Raw genomic sequence first — 18,483 nt, 5'->3', positions numbered from 1 at the left:
TTACACAATGTTATCATTAACCTGCTTTTACCACCATCATCTGAGGCTCTCCCTGCTGAACAATGGGCTTTTTTTCCCTGAATCACTTGCATGTAGCTTTTCTTTGTTTCCAAGGGAACATCAGCTCCTCTGTCAACTTTTGCCATGTGTCAAAGTGGAAAGCTAACATGTCATTCACTGCTCATGAACTGTGGTCAAACTGTCTAACCAGGCAGCACTGATCAAATATGAATAAAGAATCAATTTGATTCTCAAATGTTTTCAGCAGCATATTTTACTGTTAAGCTCTACAATGAGAAAGTTTGTGACCAGGCCGCTGCAATGAAAACAGTCGAGCCAAAACCAAGCACTGCCCTCCAGCAGAGGCAAACTCTCATTGAACACTAAAATATGTTTGTGACAGTGCTGGGGAGGAGTGAGCTACATGTAATTAAAGAAGTCTGTTTTTAATGACATTTTTAATGACATACTTTACTATGACTTTTTTCAACATACTGTACTGAGACATTTTATGAGGATTTTCTTTTTTGACATACAATGCTCAGTCAAACCTACAGTGTCAAAGTCTCATGCATTGACCATCCACCACGTCTTTAGTTCCTCAGGCACTGAATCACTTTTTACATGGTGAGTTTTTGTCAATGTAATATACCGAGTTATTTAAGTTTTTGACATATACTATGAAATTTTTGAATTAGTTATACAGGAAAATCATTTATTTAATTTTTTTAAGGCTTTGTCTACAGGTGAAATGAAAAGGTTAAATGTGCCCGGAGAAAAGATGATATGTGTAGTAGCAGGATAGCTCAGTGGGTGAGACTACTGGCCTTGGTGTGTGAGACTGGGGTTCAAATCTGGTCAGGTTGATGGTTTGATCCTTATCTTGGGCATGTAAAATTTAAAGTCCAACACCCGAATAAAAAGGTTAAATGCGCCCGGAGAAAAGGTGATATGTGTAGCAGCAGGATAGCTCAGTGGGTAAGACTACTGGCCTTAGTGCGGGGGACTGGGGTTCACAACCGATGCTACCATATGAACATCAGGGCAGGGCATGGCATGGCATGGGGGAGCCAGGACACCGGGAAAAGTGGGGATGTCATCATCCCCCACATTCAGTATGCAATTAATGCACAGTTCACTATTAAAAGGGTTATGGTTAGGGTCTACATATCTAGGACAGACAGGATGGTAGCTAGGCCTTGGGCATGAATGTGGCATAAGGTGGCTAGGACTGGATGATAGATGGATAGAAAGGAATGTTTAACATTTCACTTTCTTAATTACTTTACTAATTAATTTACTTTACATAATTACTTTAAAATGTATTACTTTATAAATGTAATAATTACTTTAAATTAATAATTTACTTTAAATTATCTACATTTTATCCCTACCTTGCTATCCTAGGCCTAGCTATCTTCCTTTCTATCCAGTCCTAGCCACCTTCCCTATTACCCCAGTCCTTGCCACCTTATGCCTAGATATGTAGATTACAATAGTTTATTGTTACACTTTTAATAGTGTAACTGTGCATTAATCACATACTGAATGTGGGGGATGATTCATTTTCATTTATTCATTTATTTATTCCTTTTGACCCCTCCCCGGGGTATAAGGGGCAGACAACAAAAAATAACATTAACAAATCAGGACAGGCGGCAGCCAATGCACAGCAAAATAAATAAAACAGAATTTGTGTACATACATACAAGTCAAAGCAAATCAAGAGAAACTATTCAAGATTTTCAATAAGATGACATCCCCACTTTTCCCAGCGTCCTGGCTCCTCCATGCCATGCATATGGTAGCATTGGATGTGAACCCCAGTTCCCCACACTAAGGCCAGTAGTCTTACCCACTGAGCTATCCTGCTGCTACACATATCACCTTTTCTCTGGGCGCATTTAACCTTTTTATTCGGGTGTTGGACTTTAAATTTCACCTGCCCTGGATAAGGATCAAACCATCAACCTGACCAGATTTGAACCCCAGTCTCCCGCACCAAGGCCAGTAGTCTTACCCACTGAGCTATCCTGGTGCACGTATGAACTCTTCTTTGCGCACATATAATCTTTTTATTTTGGGGCTGGACTTTAAAATTCACCTGCCCTGGATTAAGAACTGAACCGCCGACCTTAGAATTTCCAAGCAGCGCTTTAACAGCCTGAGCTATTCACCTCTCTCTTCCACTGTGTTTCACAGAGCCTTTCACTCTCTCCTCTGGACAGCAGCCTTTAAAATTCACCTGCCCTGGATGAGGGCCAAATAAGCGAACTCTGGATTTCCAACCAGTCCTCTTACAGCCTGAGCTATCAGTCTAGAGACACCTTGTCTGTGTTCCATATGGCTTTTAACTTTCTCCTACAGACATCAGCTTTCAAAACAGACTGACTGTTCACCTGAGAATTGAACCCTGATCCTCTAAACCTCAAACTGGTCCTCTATCACCCTGAGCTAATGAGCTGGAGACACTTGACAACTCCTCCTTGAACATTTTCTCTCGCTCCTTTGGACAAAGGTATTCAAGATTCACTGAGTCAGTCAGTAAATAACTGTTAAACCCACAACCTGAGACTCTCCAAACAGTCCTCTTGGGCTGTTGGACCAGACAGTTAATCTGTAAGCAGAGGGAAATCTCTTTGTTCCTGTGCTCCTGAGCAACCATCAACCCTTCTGAACATCTTATTTCTGGCAACACCCACACCAACGCTACAACAGATATGAGCTTGTTTTTTTGTTTTAATGGTACAACTGTACTGAAAAATACATTATTGGAAGCTGGGATTTTTCAACAACAAATCCAGATGTGCCTCATTATCAGAGCTTCTCCTCCCACAGAACTTTAGCTCTCCTTCACACTGCTGACGATATCACAGGGAAACAATCAACTTCATTAACAGTATTTATAATGTTCATTTTGACTACAACTGACTCCTTTATGGTTACAAATGATCAGAAAGCTGAAAAACATTGTAAACAATATCCATTTATTTAGATATTCCAGAAATATTCTGATATACCGTAGCTTTATCCTAACTTTGCACACAGAAGACATGATTTGACAGACACGTTACATTTAAAGGGAACTCAGATTCAACAGTTCAGAGGCCCTTTGACTAAAACACTGATGCTTCTTCATTCTTCAGACTTTCAAACCTTGAAATGTGTGGTGTGTGTTTTGTGGTTTTGAGCTAGATTTGCTTTGTGAAAATTTAAAGAATTTGTCAGGTTGACCTGGATACAGAGGACAGAACAAGAAACATTTCCTGCATTTCCTCTGTTGTAATGTCAAACATTTTGGGTCTTAAATTAGCATGACATGATAAAGTAATATGTGGATACAGTTTAAATATTTGTTGAATTAACTGCATGAAGACACCCCCAAAGAAGCTGCATTATTTCCTCTCTATTCCCACTGTATAATCTCTATGTGCCCAAAATGACTACAATATTTCCACAAACTGTGACACCAATAGTCAAAAGAAAGGATGTTAAATACAGTACTGACATTAAGTAGGGGGAAGCAGCCGATAACAAAACACTCACAGTGCGTTGGTGTGAATTATGGCACATATTGATCAGAGTAAAATGTGCATGGTTTACATTTAAAATGTGCTTAAAAATAAATAGTGAGATTATTGAATATCCAGATCTTTTGTCACATCTTAAAAGTGGACATGTAGGAGGTATGAGGTTACAATAAACTCTCTAAACAGACAGACATGTTAAAATTTCTCTGTTAAGGCATGGAATGAGCAACGAGGTAACAGCTATCTACTGCATGGCTTCATCACAGTTGCACTAAGTCTCGCTGCCCGACCGTTCTGAGCGTAAGACGACATCACAGACACAAAAACAAAACACGACCAGCACTGCAACATCAGGACACGTGAGTCTTTTTGTAAATGTTCTAAGTTTTGTTTTTCAGAAGTGATAGTTTCAGCTGATAAACACAAGATACAGATACCGTCTTTGGTCACAAATGAAATATTCTGCTGAGACACTGAGCAGCATAACACACACACTCCTACATATGTTTGACATTAAGATTATAATGAGAGCTGTCAGCTGTAGAAACGTTTCTCAAGAGGTGGAGACAATTTCCAGGATAGCCAAAAACACAAAATCTCTCAATTCTTCCATATGATCACATAAAAATGTTTAAAATACATATACTGTGTTTTATATTTACTGTATATCATCTGCTTCATTTAATAAAAAGGCCCTCATTTCACCCATAGCTTTACAATGGCTCTTAAAGGGACAGCTAACCCCAAAATCAAAAACACATATTTTTCTTCATTACCTGTAAGTCACACCAAGGTGTTTGTTACAGTGTGTTGGAGATATCGGCCGCAGAGATGTCTGCCTTCTCTCCAATATGATGGAACAAGATGTCACTCAGCTTGTGGTGCTCAAAGTTCCAAAAACGCATTGGAAAAACTCAACAGCAATGTCTCTTTCCGGAAATCATGACCCAGTTACTCAAGATAATCCACACACCTTGTTGTGAGCAGTTTTGTATGGGAACTATTTGGTTTCTACTGATCTACACCCGCCAACTGTATCATCACGCAATGGAGCTTAGATCTGGCCTGACCCTAGGTGACCCGAGGCTGAACCACGGCGGCAGTTTTAGGCCCAGACCCCAAACCCTTAATTTCTAAACATTTAATACAAGCTAAGGGCTGACGTGTTTCCTCGCACACACTTCTCCGTCTTCTCTTCCTTTTGTTGTTTAAATAGTTTGACATCGGCTCTGCGTCTCGCACACAATCGGCTCAGCAGGGCAAGCTGTGCCCTTCAGTGCGCATTTATTTGCTTCCATTACACATGTTTAGCGTAGATGATGATAACCGCTCTCTGCTGCATGTTACGCACATCGCTCCCTCTGCTGGGGAGGCAGAAGCAACCACTGCAGACCATGTCGCCTTGCACTCTCTCGTTTTCCACCCCTCTCTTGTGCGGGCTCTCTATCGCTCTCCCCCAGTTCTCTGCTTTTTTGTTCCATTTCTCTGTTGCTCTTCCTCTCTTTCTATCACGGTCCCCCTTCTTTCTCTCTTTCCTTCAGTATTACAGTAGTTCAGTAGAAAGAAAAAAGCTCCCACACAAAACTGCTCACAACAAGGTCTGTGGATTATCTTCAGTAACCGGGTCATGATTTCTGGAAAGAGACATTGCTGTTGAGTTTTTCAAATGTATTTTTTTGGCACTTTGAGCACCACAAGCTGAGTGCCATCTAGTTCCATCATATTGAAGAGAAGGCAGATATCTCTACAGCTGATATCTCCAACACTGGGCAACTCACACCAAAACAGTCTGGACTAATAAATAGCACTACAGGTAAGAGGAAAAATATGTATTTTTGATTTTGGGGTGAACTGTCCCTTTAATATACTTTTTATGCAGGTTCTACACCCAGCCCTTCTCCTTTATAGCTTTTGCAACCCTTTGTACAAGTTATAACATCTTCAATTTATATAGATCTCGGTGATATAGACATTCAAATCTACAGTATTAGAAGCATTCATTTGTTAAATATTATTCCTTTAAACATTTCTGATCTCTTTATAATTGATTATTCATCTAAAATAAACTCAAAAAATAAATCTTTAATCTCAGGATAGAACAGACGAGCACAGGTTTGACCTAAAAATCCAGCATGATTCATGTGATGACGGAAATGAGCAATACGGTAGATTGCTGCTATGAGATACATTCAACCCTCAGCATATGTAGCCGTGAGAACAGAGCACAATAATGATTTCCATGTTGATATTCAACACTTAGAAGATACAATAAAAGACCGGCAGAGAAAACAGAAGGGGAAATAGGTGGTGTTTGTACATTTAGGAGTGTATGCTGTTGTCAAAACACTGAGGAGAGTGCGGGTGGTTTTGTTTCAGGGCAAAGCTGCAGGGAAACAGAAATGGCTTTTAGGATTGGGGGCTACAGATGGATAGGAAATCAAGTCGGTGGGTTACAGACGCACTTGAGGCAGGGGGTCAGTGTGGAAACAGTAGAAGACACATTCCCTTCCTTTTAGAGTACACACTTTTAGATTGTCAGTCAATAAAATCTAAATGCACACTTTACTTTTCCTGTTTTTGCTCTTATCTGGTTTGAAATGTTGCAGCACAGCCTCCCTGTTATCCGTACCCTGCAGGTATTTGTATGGCATTTGGCTACAGATAGAAAAATACAGTCCACCTGTCACCTCTCTCAAACGTGGGACTCATCCAGGTCCAAGTCGACGGGGGAGAGGGGCAGGGGCATCCTGCGGGGTGAGCGGCGGGGTGAGGGAGGGGACAGCAGCGGGGTGAGGAGGGGGTTCTCTGTGCCGTCATCCTCGCTGAGCTGCAGCAGGGTGTCGCTGCGCGGCAGGAGTGCGGTCGTGTCCTCGTCCCCGGGGCTTTCTCTGATCCTGGATGGCCCCGGCGGTGGTGGAGGCAGGAGAGGGGCTGGTGGCAGAGGTGGAGGCGGTGGGGGGCCTGGGGCTGGTGCGGTGGCCAGCACTGGTAGTGGCGGAGGGAGAGGAGAGGAGGTGCGGGACAAAGGGAGAGGGGAGCAGGTTCGGGAGAGGGGCAGCGGGGAGCAGGTTCGGGATGGGGGTGTTGGGGTGGAGGGGCGGGAGATGGAGGGGGGAGGGGAGAGGCTGCTGCGGAGGCCCCACTGCTCTCTCTTCTCCTTGCTGGTTATAGCTGGAGGGACCTGAGGAGAACACACTTTGTTCCTGTAATGTTGTTTCAAATGAAGTTGGCTTTGGATCAACTGCTGGAAATAAAGGAGCAGTGTGGAGGATTTAGTGGCATCTAGTGGTGAGGCTGCAGATTGCAACCAACCAGTGTTAATGTTGGCAGCTGGTTTAGATTTAGTCTTTGTATTCTTTGTAGAAACTGAAGGAAACATAATTGTAATTGTGAATATTAAATTCCATGTCTGCCAACAGATGCCCCTAAATCCTACGCATTGGGCCTTTAAATCAAATTACCCACAGTAAGGATAAAATAACATTTAATAATAATTACTTACTTAATCAAAGCCTTTTTTATATATTAATATTGACCACTTTGGGTCTCGCAGTTTAGAAAATGCATGGATGCACTGTTTTCAGCAGATAATAATGCTTTGCCACAATGTATTGTTTCAACAGTTACCTACCCATTCCTGCTCCTGTCCTCTCTCTGCAGCTCCTACCTGTGTGTTAGCAGGGCTGTGCAGATCGGCAGTCACCGTGGCTGCGGAGACAGATGGCACGTCCAGTGTTGGGGACTTTGAAAGGGCTGGACTGGCCTTCTTGCCCTCAGCTGGAGGGTCCGCAGTGCTGGGAGTCGGGGGTTTGCTGCCCCCCTGCTGGCCTTGATTCTCTGTAAAGGTGACTGACCTCTTTTGGTCTCCATGCGCTGTGGGCATACATGCATGCGCAACATGGTCAAAACAGGAGATGACAGCGCCAGCTTAGCGACTCGCTAACACATCAGCACCACCAAAAAGAGTGGAGGCAGGGACGGGACAGGAGGGGTCGGCAGGGACGAGGAGGGGGATGCAAGACAGACATGCAGAGCGCCCTATTGGGTGAGGTTGCAGATTAAAGGGGCGGGCCGTTGCAGGGTGGAGAGGAAGGGTTAAGGGTTGTGTCTCACCTTCACAGTCCAACAAAGTTTCTTTATTTCGAAACATAAGGCATGAGACAGAACAGAGTGAGAAGAGTCAGTTTGGTGACAGGTGCTTCAACAAACAGCACTGGAACAAAGACAGAGGCTGTGAATGGGGAGGATGGGTCAGTTCAAGTCAGCACACACAGTAAATATTGTATTTTAATGAGAGAATCTGGATTTGGCTCGTTGTGTGTTGATCTGAAGTGCAGGGTAAGTCTGGTAAGTTAGTTCTTCAGTGAGTCACTCTGTTTTAAAATTCTAAAACAGATAAACATGTGCTTTCATCATCGCTTATCCACAAACATGTTCAGTCACCATCACACACGCACACACACACGCAGATGAAGGCACGTGTGCTGTTACCAAGGGGTTTGTTCTTGGGCTGGATGCTCCTGCGGGTTGTAGAAAGCCTCGCTCCAGATCGACCACGTGGTTCATTCTTCGGAATGGACAGCAGGGGGCGTCGAAGCTGCAGGAAGGTCACAGTTAAGTCCAATCAGGTGTGGAGCATCAGCTTGGTTTCGATTCATGCATTTTAATGCAAACTATTAGAATTCATGCAATGACAAACATTTAACCGATTTAACCGTGCTTGACACAGATTGAAGATATGATATTCACAGACTGTATAGAAGACGTAGCCACTGTGATGTCACCCTTTGGTTTATGGACTCCCGTATTGAAACCTTGTTGTGACTGTACCTATTTTTTTAAGGTACTTTACTTCCATTTTAAAGCCGACTTTATATGATAACTTTTATTTTAATCTTACATATTCATCATGAACCAGCTCGGCAAAACTCCTATTTCTATTTTTAATCATGCAATATTTATTGCTGTACAGTAATTTTAAAAATATATATATTTTCAGTTTCTTTTCTTTAGGAAGAAAATCACTTTTTTTGTACTTCTAATGTAGTTTGCACAATTTGATAAAAACATGAAGGACCGTTGACATCACACCTGTCTGAGGCCTCTTTTTCTTCCTAATGGAGGCTGGATCAGAAGGTTCTGCTGGCCCGGTTCACTCTGCACACTGGCAACCCTGGTACAACCAATCACATGGACACAAACACACATTTGCATTCACAAACACACACACGCACACACGAAAGACACAAAAATACATCAACATGAAGAGACCAAAAGGCTAATGCATCATCAGCTGTACTCGCTTACTGACCACATCTTTGATCACAATAAGATGCCGCTGCTATTCTACCCGTTCACTCACTACACGACACACACAGTATGTTACAAGACACCCAATCACAGTGCAGAAAATAAACAGTGCTGCCATGAGTCATACACTGAAAACACAACAAGGGATAGTAGGGGCTGGAGTAGCAACGCTGACAAAAAGAAAACTGTGATTTTTTTTCCCTTCATGTATTTAAAATTCTCCTCTTTTAAAAGTGTGACACTGTTAAATTTCTTGAGCTTAAAAGAACAGTTCTGATTTTTTTTTTACTGGGGTTGTATGAGGTACTTTTCCATAGTCAGTGTATTACACACAGTAGTAACAAAGTATTTTAGCCACTCTATTTTTAGAGTATTTTTTAAAACTCTTTAACATTTCTGTCAGACAGCCCTTTCAGATGGGGAAGCTTCAGCGTCCCATTCATGCTCTTGTCAAAGCCACCAGACTCCATTGAGAAAAACAGTAATTTTAGCTCACTGAACACAGGAGTTGCTGGACTACCACTGCCTTGATCAGTTTGTTTATTTGTGTTACTGTGTGACTTCTGCGAATCTGAATTAAAGCCTTTAAACTCACACAATAACACAAGCTAACTAATCCAGGTGGCGCTAGTGCAGCAGCTCCTGTGTTCAGTGATGTTAAATCACGGTTTTCCTCTATGGTGGCTTTGAAGAGAGCGCTGTAATGGCTACAGTTCTCTGTCTGGGCTGTCTGATAGGAAGGAAAAGTGTTTAAAATATTCTAAATACAGCGAACACTAAAACTGAAATTTATTTTCTTTAGATGGGACTTTTTCCTACTGCTAATACACTGACTATGGACGAGTACCTTATATAACCCCACTTTAAAAGATCCAAACTGCCCCTTTAAAAGAAAAATTGGACAGAAGTAGACAAAGAAAACAACAGAAGTTTATTGTGGTTGCCACCCCAGTTCCCCCTTGCCCCTACAGATTGGTATCCAGAGTAGGACGCCCAATTTGATCAGCGAGAAGCCAGTACACATGTAAACAGTATGAAACACCATGGCACCAATGAGAGAGGCTGACTTCAGTGATGGCACATCAACTGTAAGACCCACAGCTAACAGAGGAGAAACAGAGGCAGAGCTCCCTGGCCCCGGGGCTGAGGGGGCCCTTTTTTTTTTTTTTTTTTTTTTTTTTTTTAAAAGGGGGGCGGGGCCTGGTTAGGATAGCACAGCAGATGAGCTGAGAAGATGAGGGTCAGTGTGGAGCTCAAAAGGAAGTGGAGGGGGGATAGGGGACAGAGACAAGGCACACTGGACCCACACAGAAAGAGATAGAGACAGGTAAGTGGGGGAGGGTGACGGGAGGTGTGGTGGGGCCAAGGCGATTTGATTGAATGTGGATGAGTGATCAACGGCGAGGCGGCCAATAGAGGAGGCCGTCCCGAGGCGAGGCCCCTCCCACTGGCGGACAGATGCAAGAACGCACCAACGGGACACACACAGAGAGAGGGCCACTGTACCTAGAGAGGTTACCCTCCTGCAGAAGGCCCTGGGACTCATCTAGCACATTGGGTTCACTGTAAAAAGGGGGGCGAAGGGGGAGAATGGGAGTTTAGGGAGTGCAGTCGAGATCTGTCAGCACCCAAATACCTGTGCCCAGACAGTGGGGGGGAAGCCAGGGCTCTGACCACAACAAAGCTGGAGCAGATTCTTATTTCTTTACATTCTTACCAAGATACAGAGTCTTAGCTACTTCACAATGCTGCTCTGAGACTGTTGAACAAAAACATTATAATCAACAGAGATATACACAGAAAAAATGGCTGTGGTTGTGGAATATGACTGATTTTCAAAATATTAATGTGTGTGTGTTTATGAAAAAGAGATGTTGTTTAATGTCTAATGTTCTTGATTAATGGATTAGTCGTCTGGTCTAAGTTGCATTCAAAACTCTTCTGTCTATAACAGAATCTACACTTGAAAAATAGTTAAACTTTGTGCTTGTTTGTATTTGTGTGTTTCAGTGTCTATTTTTGTCCACGTGTGTGTTGGGAATGTTACCTGTGGCTGGGCAGCATGGTGGTGCGGGGGGCCTCGGGCTGCGAAGCCGCTGAGCCGGTGGCGTGGCTGGAGAAACGGCGCTGTGCTATCATTCTTGGCAAAAAGGCTTCGTGCTCACTCACCACGCTGGGAATACTCATGGAGTCATCTGGAGGGAGGAGGACAGAGGGCAGTGAGCTCAGTTTAAATTTCTACAAATGTCAAATGTGAAAGAAAACGAGAATGTTTCTGACTCTCTTCATCGTCCTCGTCGGTGCGGCTGAGCGTGTCTTGGGAGGGTTGGCGTGACGGTTGGCTGTCCTGCTCCCAAACTGTGCCCGTGCCCGTGTTGGAGCGCGACATTGTGGCCAAACTGAGGCGATATGCTGATGTAGAGGTGCCAACTGTGCTGATGGACGTTTTGCCCTGGTAAGCTGTTGGGTGGGGGCAGGTCAAACACAAACACACAGGCAAAAATGCAAATTAACAATATGAGCAATCATCTGATCAGTTAGTTTCAGAGCATGAAAAAGAAGTTTAAGTAAAAGTGTCTAACCGGAGCCGCTGTGCACGGCCTCTTTGAGAATCTTGAGTTCATTGTTGAACTCTGCAAAGAGGGAGCTCTTGCAGAGAGGTCGAGGGATGAAGCGTCGCTCCAGCTGGTCAGCGATGTGGTGTCGTGCTGTGATCTCTTCCTGGGAGTCAGCGGGCTGCGTCAACAACTAGCCCAACATCAACATACATGGACCAGTTAGGAAAACAAACGGACAAATAAAAGTGAATGAACAAATGAGTGGAAAGAAATGCACTTGTCCTTTACCTTGCACTGTATGAAGGGTCTCAGCAGGACAAAGATGGGGATTCGGGTTCGGACAATGAAGTCAATGAAGTCCCAGAAGGCCAAGCCGCCCACCTTCCTCAGAGCCATCTCTTTCACCTGCAGGCTTAGCCGGTACCACTGGTTCCCCAGCGAGCGCTCAAAGCAAACTAACACCACCTTCAAAGCTGCAGAGGGACGGAGGGAAGAGGGTGAGAAGGGAAAGTGTTCGGAACAAGAGAAGCTACAACATGCTGTCACTTCTTATTCATACCCAGATATGCAGCCTGGCTGGTGGACTCTGCTAATCCCTCTCTGCGCAGATCCTTCCCCGTGTCGCCCGGGGTGGAGCAGTGAGCCGGGGAAGCGTCCAGCATGAAGTTCTTGGTGCGGGAGGTGGAGATGATCCGAGGAGGCAGGAGGATATTGATGACCGTCTGGAGGAGCAGGAAGATCTCAGGCTGCTCCAGGTGGGGGCTGTCTGCAAGACGGAAAGAGACATTTGATTTTAAACAACACAGCCGTATAATTTGAAAACAGATCATACATACAGTATACAATGAATGTCACAAGATGAGAATGAAACCTTATATGGCACTTTAATGCTCTCTTAAACGACTAAATAAATAAAGCCTGTAAGCTTTTACCTTTGCTTCCAGAGCCCACAGTGAGCACAAAGGGAATGAGCAGGTTGAGCAGCATCCCCTCTCGCCTCTCCTGATTGGTGAACGGTGAGATCACATGGCTGAGAGGAAAGTCCTCCTTCAAGGCCTAGGTTGGAAAAAATGGAGGAAACTTAAAATTAGAAAATGGACAAATACTGTTGCTGATGGTTGGATGTGCAGTGAAGAGTCAGCTACCTGGATCTGCAGGGCGACCAGTCGGACCACCGCTGTGCTGAAAGGGAGCGGAGGGGATAAATAGGGGCTGAGGTGGAGAAGAGGAAGCCCATCTGCCACGCTGGAGGGACCAACCACACCCATCACCTGACAACACACACAAATGAATCCAACATCCAAAGCTTTTTTTGGAATAATTTTTGCCATCTCATGCGTCTGTGTGTTTCCATACCAAGTTGACGCAGACGTTGATCAGTGAGCGAAGGTGTGGGAGGAAAGAGATGATCGGCTGCCGCTGCAGGGTCAGGCAGATCCCCTCAATCAGGCTGCTGGCCGCCTCCCACTCCACCTGTCTCCTGGAGAACACCCACCCATACAACACCGCCCCACACCCAGATAAAAGCAAATTTTTATGAATTTAAAAATAGATGAAAACACAAATGCCACATTCATGTCATGTGAAAGCCAATCATCGTATTTTTATTTCATCAGCTGCTTTTGAAATGACTTGACTGTGGCATAAGATCAGTATCAAATGTATCCAGTGTTTATCCATCATACTTGTGAAACACTTACCACTCTATTTACATTCCCGCCATATAATCATCACCTTCATGACTGTAGTAAAGGCCATACTGACAACAAATATTGCAAAGCTCACAAACATAGCCAGCTCAACACCACAGCAACACATCCCAGTGTGAAGCACACACCTGTGACCAGAGTTCCCTCTGAGCCAGCACTGCTCAGTCTTATGTCATGGAAGAGATGTGCAGGTGTTATTTGTTTTTACTGCACTGGGGCTGTATTTATGGTACGGCTGTATGTACTGGAACATTTCATTACTGATTTAAAAACTCTGGAAAAGTAGGCACCTTTATATGTACTTGATTATCTTTCTCCCTCTACACCGCGTTCCAAATTATTATGCAAATGATATTTTTCTCTGATTTTCCTAAATAGTCGATGCAAATGACAGTCAGNATGACACTTAAATACAATTTGCATAATAATTTGGAACGCAGTGTATATGCTATCCACTATTACAAGATTGAATATATTAACAGACATTAGTATTAAGCCATGGACCAAAACTGAGGAATACTTTGTTAATCTGTCTGATATTTAAATTCAGTAGCCTTCTTAGTGAAAAGTTGAATTTCTTTTTAATTTCTATTTCTACTTACTTAAAGGTCCATTATGGTGGATTTAGATGGATATATTGGCAGAAAAGCTGTATAATACTGATGTTTTTGTTACCTTAGAATTAGCTGTTTATATACGGAGCAGGTCCTCTTTCATGGAGTCCATGATGTTGTTCAACAGTAGCCCAGAACAGACAAATCAAACACTCTCTAGATAGGAGTATTCACAATTTCGCGTTGGCCACCGTAGTTCTTCTACGCACTGGTCACATAAATTTATTATGCTGATCTGTTCTGTACGACATCTATTGCACGTCTGTCCGTCCTGGAAGAGGGATCCCTCCTCAGTTGCTCTTCCTGAGGTTTCTACCGTTTTTTTTTCCCCTGTTAAAGGGTTTTTTTGGGGGAGTTTTTCCTTATCCGCTGCGAGGGTCATAAGGACAGAGGGATGTCGTATGCTGTAAAGCCCTGTGAGGCAAATTGTGATTTGTGATATTGGGCTTTATAAATAAAACTGATTGATTGATTGATTGACATGAAAAATTTTAATTTTAAATCTGCAACCTCACTGCTAGATGTGGCACGGTGGTACAGAAGTAGAGAAGGAAACTTTGGTCCCGTCATGGATGCCCCTGGATGACATTTGTTTTAAATCACAGAGCACTGAAATGTGCCTGGAGTGATCCTATCACAAGATGGGCTCCGGTTACTATTATTATGAAAGATTCATTATTGTACTGGCTCCGATTTATTGCAGGGATCAGGTGGCAATCAGTAACCAGTTCACTGGTGCCATATTCTACAACACCATTTCTCAAAGTACGCATTAAAAGAACGTTAGTATGATGTATCAACATCTCTAAATGAGTAACGTGTGTTTATTTGTGTTTTACATTATACTTAGAAAAATGATCCTAATTATTTCAACATGGTGAGGTAAACAAATTATAAAACTGTATTACTCTGGTGACTTCACGCATGCAGACATCATCAGTCAAATCTGCAACAGTGTCTGTTTGTAATTAAAACTGGCATCATCTTTCATGACACAAGACTGGACACTGGCTCAAAGGGAACACTGCCACTGATTTATCGTTAGTACACACATCCTCACGTACCCGCACAAATACACGCCACAGCAGCACTTACGGTACAGCACCCACGAAGGCAGCGCTACAGAGGACAGTGCCAAGAAGCCGTCTAGCTACTGTACACACCACGGCACCGGCACAGCACGATACAGTCACAGGGAGACAGAGAAAGAAGAGGGATTGTATTCAACAGACCTGGTGCACAATGCCTGTGGGCGAGCGCACCTGAGCGTAGGCATCTTGTGGATTTTGTTGAACATGCGGTCCAGCCTCTTGAGGATGAGGATGAGGGCGGGGCGGACGGCCTCGGACGACCAGTCGGTGATGGGAAGCATCTCCATGATGTAGCGCCGCAGCCCTCGGCTCTCCATGGTCAGGGTGTCGTACGGCGCCAGCTTCAGCAGGGCGTGGGCGATCTCTGCCAGCCTGGAGAAGAGACACACACAGAGACATACCTTCAGTGAAAAAATTATTAGTGCCAAAGTGCTATACTGCAACAGAATAACTAACGTGGCATGTCAGATATGTCCAAAGACAATGGGAAAAACTTTTTTGCGGGAAAAGAGAGATGAAGTTACAAATATTTATCAGTAAGACGCTTTGAAGTCGGTCATGCGTAAATCTCATCACCTCATGTGGGACTTGATGTCCAGCAGCTCCAGCGCAGTAACCCGTGGCTCGCCGGCAACGTTCTGCAGGATCTTGAGTCGCGGCCCGCAGTGTTTATAAAACTCGGTGCAGATGTTCAACAGGGACTCCCGGGGCCGGCGGAACTCCTCCCTGGCGATGCGCTCATCCAGCTCCTCCCTTGGCATGCCCTGGCCTTCCTCCAACAGGTGGAGGTTGTCCCTGGGCACGTGCATACAAACAGGACCTCAGTCTTGTCTGACTCCAAAACGGCACTCTAGCTATCTATTCTGGGACTGATATGTTGATCATGTTATAGTCCTGACCTTGTGTTGACCCCTCCTGACATGGCGTGGTTAGCTGTAGTGCCTCCTTTATGGCCCTGATCACAGCGGGACATCTGGGGGGCTGTCATGGGCCTGTGGAGGAGGTGTGGATAAAATTATGAGGATTATAAGCAGCTAAAAGGACATTAAATCCTTATGCACAACACAAAAACAACAACAACAGGATTTCAATTCCAGCAGCTGCAAAAACACAGACTTGTGTTTTTGTCTTTGTTGCATGGAGGAGAGTCCGACCTTGTGAGGCTCTCTGAGCTGTACAGCAGGGCCTGCAGGGATGTGGCCAGAGCAGCGATGGCTGCAATCTCATCCCTGGCAGCCGAGGCCGACTCCATTGTAACTGTGTTGCTCTTCAGCTTCTGGAGGTGGCAGGGTACCAAGGCCTCCAGCACCATCAGCATCTGGAGACTGGAGAGATACATGCGGAGAGAAAACAACTGCTGTGGAAAAGCTGAAGATACAAGAAGAGAGGAAGAATCCTCGACACCTCCTGGACAGGTTTTCATACCTCCTGAAAGATTCAGGTGCATAGGCAACCACGGTGACACACAGTTTGATGGCCTCACTGATGGAAAAGGCCAAGTCCTCATTACCATAACAAAAATCTGCAACAGAAAAGTACAGCCACCTATTGGTTTAGTTTGTCCAACTACAGCAAAGTGACACAACACTATTAGAAGGAGTTTTCCATTAATGTTAGGACCATGTGTGAAAGTGAGAGTTTACCTAGAGAACGTAGAGGTTTCTCAGCCTTAACCAGCTCCAGAGCATCCAGGGCGTCCTGGGTCTCACCCTCCAGAGAGACCAGCAGGTCAAACAGACACTGAGCTGAAACTCCTTTTGACAGACCGGTGCTGGTGCTGGTCTGCGATGGGAGATGAAGACAGAGCAATTAAAAAATGTCAGGCATCCAGCAAAGTAGAGAGAAAAGGCATGTGTGTAATAAGAAAGCAAAATCAATATTGATTGTAAATTAATTTGAGTATGTAGTGGACTTACTGTGAATTCCAACAACGGAGCCACACTGGCAAACAGCTGCAGGATAAAGGGTTTGCGGTGGAGGATGTAGAACTGCCGGCAGCAAAACTCGATGCCCTGCCTCAATAAAGGGTCGCTCTCATAGTCTGCATAGACCTGTCATGACAATACAGAGAGGACACATTTTTAGGGGGTAAGGAATCACTTTCCTGGACTATTGTTGGTGATTTAACAAGTGGAAGCACTCTTGTCTTAAAAACTGTTGCACTGTTGACTACCTGCAGCATGGTTGGCAGGATCCACTGGTAGCCGCTCAGGGAGAAGAGGTGGTTGAAGTGCACAGCGGTGTTAATGGCAGTGGCTGTGTACTGCCTAAGGAGGGAGCTGTCCTCTGGGTGCAGCAGCAGAGCCCCGTTGAAGACGTTGAGGAACAGCATCATCTCGTCACCCCATGGGTACTCACTAGGCATGCCCAGGAACATTTCCTCCAGCAGCTTGATCCACAACACCTTGTGGAGGGTGTCCAATCCAAACAGCTCCTTACCTGGGATATTTAGAAAGGAGGAGATGGTGGTAAAAAAACAGTTTCGTATATAAACTAGAATGATTTTTACACAAGTGTGTAATGATACAGTTGGAGTCTGCCTCACCTTGTGGCTCATTGAACAGCGAGAACTCGGCGTCGATGGCGGTTCTTGGGAAGGATGGCAGGCGAAGGAGGTCCTCCTGCAGCAAGGAGACGTGGGACTGCTTGTGCACGGCCGGCATGTGTTGTGTGAGGGAGATGAGGAAGAGAACCCGACCGACTTCCTCTAGTTTACGAGAAAACACCTAGAACAAGAACAAAGAAGGAATAAGAGACAGCGTGAGGAAAAAGTAGACACTCTGACCATGTTTTTACCATATTACTTGTCTGGTAAACAAATCCTCTATACCTGTTTCTGGATAAGCTCCTGTCCTTTCTCAGGCAACATGTGCACCAGGTTGAGCTGGGGAGAGACTGATCTCCGGAAGGGGTAGATGTCTCTCACATATGTCTAGTGGAGGTAGATCGCAACATTACATTGGCGTATAGACAGGAAATGCTAAAATATTGCCTTCTCTGCCACTGTTGTGTAACAAGATGCACTACAGATCACATATCAACATTTATTTTCTATCTTCAGCTACACCAACATAAACCTAATGTATCTACCTTGTTATAATGGATGAGGTTCCATCGTTTGTCCATGAGGAAGTAGTGTGCCGATCTGGCTTCGGGAATGTTGAAGAATTCCAGGCACTCCTGTTTCAGGGAGAGAAAAGATATCATGAATATCTTCCATAAATTTAATCCAGTTATATTAATATTCGGCTTTAAGAGTCCAGTTCAGGATGATCAGAGTCCTTCCTCCAACACTGGTGTTCTTACCTTGAGCAGGGCATCAAACTGAGTGTCTTCATGGACAGGAAGCTGTGTTGGGATGTCACATTCGTGCTGCCCATGCACCACCAGTGTTTTGGTTCCTGCACCAGCAATACACAAGACAATATTTAAATATATTTCACATGTTCTTTAGGTCATCAGCATCTATTGTAAATGAAATGCAGAGTCTCAATGGGATCTTAAAGCAACCCTTACCTTTCTGGAAATTTTACACTTTTCTTTGTTTAGGTTAAAATGCTATTAATAAGCTGATGGCACACTAAAATGTAAGTGAATTCCACCAGAGATGAAAACTCATCATTATACCATTCTCATATGGTTCTAAGAAAACTCCGACCAATCATTGCATT

The 18,483-nt window shown here is 44.2% G+C and overlaps 1 protein-coding gene across 9 annotated transcripts in view; it reads right to left on the bottom strand.

Annotated features, from left to right (window-relative positions):
- Positions 1-2,644: 2,644 nt before the first annotated feature.
- LOC126401734 (protein unc-80 homolog) overlaps positions 2,645-18,483 on the bottom strand; it is a 48,153-nt gene continuing 32,314 nt past the window's right edge. For 4 of the 9 annotated variants that reach the window (XM_050063202.1, XM_050063204.1, XM_050063205.1 and 1 more), the window contains 26 exons: positions 18,119-18,213; positions 17,903-17,992; positions 17,643-17,744; positions 17,358-17,538; positions 16,986-17,251; positions 16,729-16,863; positions 16,456-16,594; positions 16,238-16,334; positions 15,967-16,137; positions 15,712-15,804; positions 15,389-15,607; positions 14,954-15,184; positions 12,755-12,878; positions 12,544-12,669; positions 12,331-12,454; positions 11,958-12,164; positions 11,687-11,871; positions 11,423-11,588; positions 11,121-11,300; positions 10,888-11,035; positions 10,347-10,403; positions 8,622-8,703; positions 8,022-8,127; positions 7,644-7,664; positions 7,162-7,403; positions 2,645-6,711 (listed from right to left, as the gene is read on the bottom strand). In XM_050063202.1, coding sequence (XP_049919159.1) covers positions 6,223-6,711; positions 7,162-7,403; positions 7,644-7,664; positions 8,022-8,127; positions 8,622-8,703; positions 10,347-10,403; positions 10,888-11,035; positions 11,121-11,300; positions 11,423-11,588; positions 11,687-11,871; positions 11,958-12,164; positions 12,331-12,454; positions 12,544-12,669; positions 12,755-12,878; positions 14,954-15,184; positions 15,389-15,607; positions 15,712-15,804; positions 15,967-16,137; positions 16,238-16,334; positions 16,456-16,594; positions 16,729-16,863; positions 16,986-17,251; positions 17,358-17,538; positions 17,643-17,744; positions 17,903-17,992; positions 18,119-18,213 — 4,076 coding nt within the window. In that variant the 3' untranslated portion in view covers positions 2,645-6,222. The remainder of the gene's footprint in view (positions 6,712-7,161; positions 7,404-7,643; positions 7,665-8,021; positions 8,128-8,621; positions 8,704-10,346; positions 10,404-10,887; positions 11,036-11,120; positions 11,301-11,422; positions 11,589-11,686; positions 11,872-11,957; positions 12,165-12,330; positions 12,455-12,543; positions 12,670-12,754; positions 12,879-14,953; positions 15,185-15,388; positions 15,608-15,711; positions 15,805-15,966; positions 16,138-16,237; positions 16,335-16,455; positions 16,595-16,728; positions 16,864-16,985; positions 17,252-17,357; positions 17,539-17,642; positions 17,745-17,902; positions 17,993-18,118; positions 18,214-18,483) is intronic. The other 5 variants (XM_050063201.1, XM_050063208.1, XM_050063207.1 and 2 more) reach the window with 4 other exon arrangements.

Source organism: Epinephelus moara, chromosome 15 (assembly GCF_006386435.1).
Source record: "Epinephelus moara isolate mb chromosome 15, YSFRI_EMoa_1.0, whole genome shotgun sequence".
NCBI lineage: Eukaryota > Metazoa > Chordata > Actinopteri > Perciformes > Serranidae > Epinephelus > Epinephelus moara.
Note: the sequence above shows the minus strand (reverse complement) of the source record. Positions and strands in the feature narration are given on the sequence as shown.